A 5,000-nucleotide genomic window follows, 5' to 3' on the forward strand; every position below is an offset into this window, starting at 1 on the left:
AATTTAAAAGTTGAATGTAGATAGTCTAATTAATGTTGATAGACAGAGAGTTTAATGGATGTTGATAGACAGATTGTTTAATAGATGTTGATAGACAGTTTAATGGGTGGATGAGTGAATGGTCTGAAGAAGATGAATGGATAGAATGTTGGATGGAATGTGCCTTATATTCTTGTAGAATGGAGAGACACAGCTCTCTACTGAGAGTAGTGGATACAGATACAGGTGTAATCAATTTAACTGGCTAGTCTTAAGAGAGCCAACCTGAGACAGAGTAGATTGTTTAAAAGTTCAATGTAGAGCGTCTAATTGATGTTGTTGATAGGCAGACTGTTTAGAATGGGTGGATGAGTGAATGGTTTGAAGAAGACGAATGGATATAAAGTTGGATGGAATTAGGAGGACTTATTTTGATACTGTTGTGCGCAGAGGATACAGGGGAACAGAATATGTAGTCTTCAGAGAGGAGCCTGAGAGAAACTGACAGTTGGTGCCCAGGTGGCTGACCAGCTGGGGTAACATTCTAATTGCTGCCGTGATGTCATAATGAGCAATGTTAAGTCTATGGGGAAATTGTAATAGTTTTTAATTTATAGTTTAAAAAGTATAAAAGTGACAAAGTTGAAATGTCATAGCACACCTGTCCTAAGTAAGACCTACGTAACAAAGTTTGAATGAAGTTTCTACGTTAAATGGTTCAAGCTCAATTGCGTGCGTTAGAAGAAGAAGTGGAATAATAAAAAGCCTAGGAAGAACAGTACAGTGCATTTTCATGCACTGTAATTAACTGGCAAGTGGTCACACAAACGGAGATCTATATAAATTGAATCCAATATATATAAAGTGAATTCAAATGGTTCTTATCAGATTATTCCGCTCCTAAACAGTCAGTAACATGGTGAGATAAATATGAGCTATAACTTCATAATCCTTCTCAACAACGCTTGATAAGGGAAATTGTTCAATGTTGCGAACAACAGAGATTACATCTGAATTCGTTGGATTATGTTTTCCATTGGAGAGTATAGGCCTAGTTGAATATGAGAACCGAATTTTCTCCGACAAATTCATCATTGCCAATTTTTAAAGCAAAATCTGAGGAAATATTGGGGAAAAACACCTCTGTTTTGCATGCTTCAGTTCATGGCACCCACCATTATCTCCGTTTAAAGAACCGATCGACGGCCCTCCCGGTAGTGCCTTTCCAGCGCCAGGACAGGAAGGTGGTAGATGGCCCATGTCCTCCGAATAAACGAACCGCCAAACACCATCACATCCGCAGCGCAGTGTTTCATAGCCACTATTTATGAGGGCTGACACATTCTGTGTTCGAGGTGACACGCGTGACCATTTGAGCCGATATATTTGAAAAACCTTCGGTATGCTGCTCATAGTCTGCTAGTAAACGGTGTTATATAATTAATAGTTATGAATTATTTGACAATTGACTGCATTAGGTCAGGTAGTTCAGTGTAGTTAAGAAGTCTTTCTCTTCAGGCTTCTAAACTTTCTTCTGGCAACACACCCCATTTGGCATGACCATGGAACTCTTTGTTTAGAAACTGAAGGCCAACTGAGACGACTAACCTTGAGTTATAAAGTGAGTTTGAGGTTTGTAAATATTCCCTTCCACTTGGACTAACATTCATTTTCATTCTTGACATTCAACACCTCTACCAAGAGCACTCCTGTAACAGTCACACAAAGGCTATTTTTCAAAATTATTAGGGACTCATTAATATTGTGCAACTCTACAAAGCTGCTGCAGGATTACAAACGTGTGTGTGTGTGTGTGTGTGTGTGTGTGTGTGTGTGTGTGTGTGTGTGTGTGTGTGTGTGTGTGTGTGTGTGTGTGTGTGTGTGTGTGTGTGTGTGTGTGTGTGAGTGAGTGAGTGAGTGAGTGAGTGAGTGAGTGAGTGAGTGAGTGAGTGTGTGTGTGTGTGTGTGTGTGTGTGTGTGTGAGAGAGAGAGAGAGAGAGAGAGAGAGAGGGTTAGAGGGGACTCGAGAAAGAGAAACACTGTTGTGTAATCTGCACATTCTAAGAACCTCTTCGTGCCCCCTTCACTCTCCCCAGTAGTCCCACGTCACACCAGTTTAAAACAAGGACAAAAAAGTTGTCGGGTGAACGGCAGAGAAAAAAAAACCTGAAGCCGTCCCCTCCCCTCAGAACAGCAGGAGAGAGGGAGAGCGTGTGACAGAGGAAGAGAGTACCGACTGACTGAGCGAGTGCTGCGCGTGAGGGATATCCCTCGGCACTTTCCCACTAAACCAGCGCAAAGTTGTTTTTGACGTTCCCGAGCAGCTCACGAGACTCACCGCCGCTCTACGGAGTAACCGTGCGCTGTTATTGGCACTAAAGATCGGAGACTGCGAGCTGAAGACAACACGACAGCATGAGGTGCGGATTTCTTTGCAGGTAAGATCCCACAGCGGTCCGAGTCCGATAGACCAACCGACTCGTCTCGTGCCCAGTCCCCCTCCCTCTTCGCTCTGGTCTGATGAGAAAGTTGATTTGAAAGACGAGGTGCAGCTCTTCCCCGCTAAACTTTACCGATGTGCGCTGGTGCCTGTGCCATGAAAGAGCCTTTGTTTAGGGGGAAACCTAAGGCGAACGAAGCGTAATTTCCTGGAGCTCCGCGTTGCCCCTTGGTTACGTTTTCCCCCAGCATGTGCACGGCACCGTGCTTGCACGAGGAATCTGCCCCGGGCTAAGGATGGGAAGGACGGCGTGAGTAACGTTTCCATTCTGCGAAGCGCTACAGTAGCGGCTGGACAAACGTGCACCGAGGCAGGGGGTCGTTACTGCGGCTTCAGCGAGCCTGTTGAGCGAGCTTGCACTGCATGGCCGGGACTTTTTATGCGTCTCTTTTAGGGGGCCGTAATTGGTAAGCGTGCTGCACTGGGGTTTCGGTGGTGCGGTGGTGTACCGCGGCGAGGAAAGGCCGGTAATTATATGGAGAGAGCGGTACACCAGAATTTATCCTTCGGATGCTTTAAAAGTGGACTGTGGTTTCAACCCCAACGTCAGATCTCATACCATGAAACCATTCAGAAAACAGGAACGAAAAGTCCGACAGTGTCTCCAACAAACACTTGTTAGACTCAGAGGTCTTTTAGTAATATGATGGCTAGTTCTCCCAGGGAGGGAAAGGGTTGTTTGAGGCAATCACAAATATTTTGTCAAACAGAGATGTGAAATGTGAAAGATGAGATGTGAAATGGCTTAGCATTAGTTTGTGAACACCTAATGATTACTACAAAAGTGAGTCAATTTTTTTTTTTCAGCCCTCAGAGAAATATGGAAAAAAGTATCTTGATATTAGAGGAACTGTTGAGGTGGAAGCATTTGGAGGATCCACTCATAAAGAAACCACTATTCCTTCCTTTTGTGTTTTTTTTGGGTTATCTCCTTGAACACTCATGTTGTATGTGCTTAGTATGTGTAGACCCTGGTATTGTGCTCATGGCCATGCTTGAGAGAGCACACTGTACTGAGACAGCACACAGACTGGACTGTACTGTATGTTGGAGGACCAGCAGGTTCCTGGTACAGTATATCATGTACTGTATATCATGCTCCATTTCTCTGCTCTCCGCTCTGCTGCTCCCTACAGGCTCGGGGTGCTGTGGACGCTGGTGGTGGCCGCTCTCTCCCAGTCCACGGCCCAGAAACCAGTAAGTGCTGCCGCTGCTGACCACACTGCTGTAGCATGGTCACTGTACGTCCAGCGTGCTGTAGTGAGCTAGAGGGTGCTGTAGGATGGTCACTGTACGTCCAGTGTGCTGTAGTGAGCTAGAGGGTGCTGTAGGATGGTCACTGTTAGTCCAGCGTGAGCTAGAGGGTGCTGTAGGATGGTCACTGTACGTCCAGCGTGCTGTAGTGAGCTAGAGGGTACTGTAGGATGGTCACTGTACGTCCAGTGTGCTGTAGTGAGCTAGAGGGTGCTGTAGGATGGTCACTGTTAGTCCAGCGTGAGCTAGAGGGTGCTGTAGGATGGTCACTGTTAGTCCAGCGTGCTGTAGTGAGCTAGAGGGTACTGTAGGATGGTCACTGTAGTCCAGTGTGCTGTAGTGAGCTAGAGGGTACTGTAGGATGGTCACTGTTAGTCCAGTGTGCTGTAGTGAGCTAAAGGGTGCTGTAGGATGGTCACTGTTAGTCCAGTGTGCTGTAGTGAGCTAGAGGGTACTGTAGGATGGTCACTGTACGTCCAGTGTGCTGTAGTGAGCTAGAGGGTACTGTAGGATGGTCACTGTTAGTCCAGTGTGCTGTAGTGAGCTAGAGGGTGCTGTAGGATGGTCACTGTTAGTCCAGTGTGCTGTAGTGAGCTAGAGGGTGCTGTAGGATGGTCACTGTACGTCCAGCGTGCTGTAGTGAGCTAGAGGGTGCTGTAGGATGGTCACTGTACGTCCAGCGTGCTGTAGTGAGCTAGAGGGTGCTGTAGCATGGTCACTGTACGTCCAGCGTGCTGTAGTGAGCTAGAGGATGCTGTAGCATGGTCACTGTTAGTCCAGCGTGCTGTAGTGAGCTAGAGGGTGCTGTAGCATGGTCACTGTTAGTCCAGTGTGCTGTAGTGAGCTAGAGGGTGCTGTAGGATGGTCACTGTTAGTCCAGCGTGCTGTAGTGAGCTAGAGGGTGCTGTAGGATGGTCACTGTTAGTCCAGCGTGCTGTAGTGAGCTAGAGGGTGCTGTAGGATGGTCACTGTTAGTCCAGCGTGCTGTAGTGAGCTAGAGGGTGCTGTAGGATGGTCACTGGTAGTCCAGCGTGCTGTAGTGAGCTAGAGGGTGCTGTAGGATGGTCACTGTAGTCCAGCGTGAGCTAGAGGGTGCTGTAGGATGGTCACTGTTAGTCCAGTGTGCTGTAGTGAGCTAGAGGGTGCTGTAGCATGGTCACTGTACGTCCAGCGTGAGCTAGAGGGTGCTGTAGGATGGTCACTGTAAGTCCAGCGTGCTGTAGTGAGCTAGAGGGTGCTGTAGGATGGTCACTGTACGTCCAGCGTG

General features: G+C 47.1%; 1 protein-coding gene across 3 annotated transcripts in view; it reads left to right on the forward strand.

Annotated features, from left to right (window-relative positions):
• The first annotated feature begins 2,143 nt into the window (after window positions 1-2,143).
• Window positions 2,144-5,000, forward strand: part of adamtsl4 (ADAMTS-like 4) — a 56,823-nt gene continuing 53,966 nt past the window's right edge. For 2 of the 3 annotated variants that reach the window (XM_062538098.1, XM_062538100.1), the window contains exons 1-2: window positions 2,144-2,417; window positions 3,616-3,676. In XM_062538098.1, the coding sequence (XP_062394082.1) occupies window positions 2,395-2,417; window positions 3,616-3,676 (84 nt within the window). In that variant the 5' untranslated portion in view covers window positions 2,144-2,394. The remainder of the gene's footprint in view (window positions 2,418-3,615; window positions 3,677-5,000) is intronic. The other variant, XM_062538099.1, reaches the window with a different exon arrangement.

This window comes from Sardina pilchardus, chromosome 6 (genome assembly GCF_963854185.1).
Source record: "Sardina pilchardus chromosome 6, fSarPil1.1, whole genome shotgun sequence".
Taxonomy (NCBI): Eukaryota; Metazoa; Chordata; class Actinopteri; order Clupeiformes; family Clupeidae; genus Sardina; species Sardina pilchardus.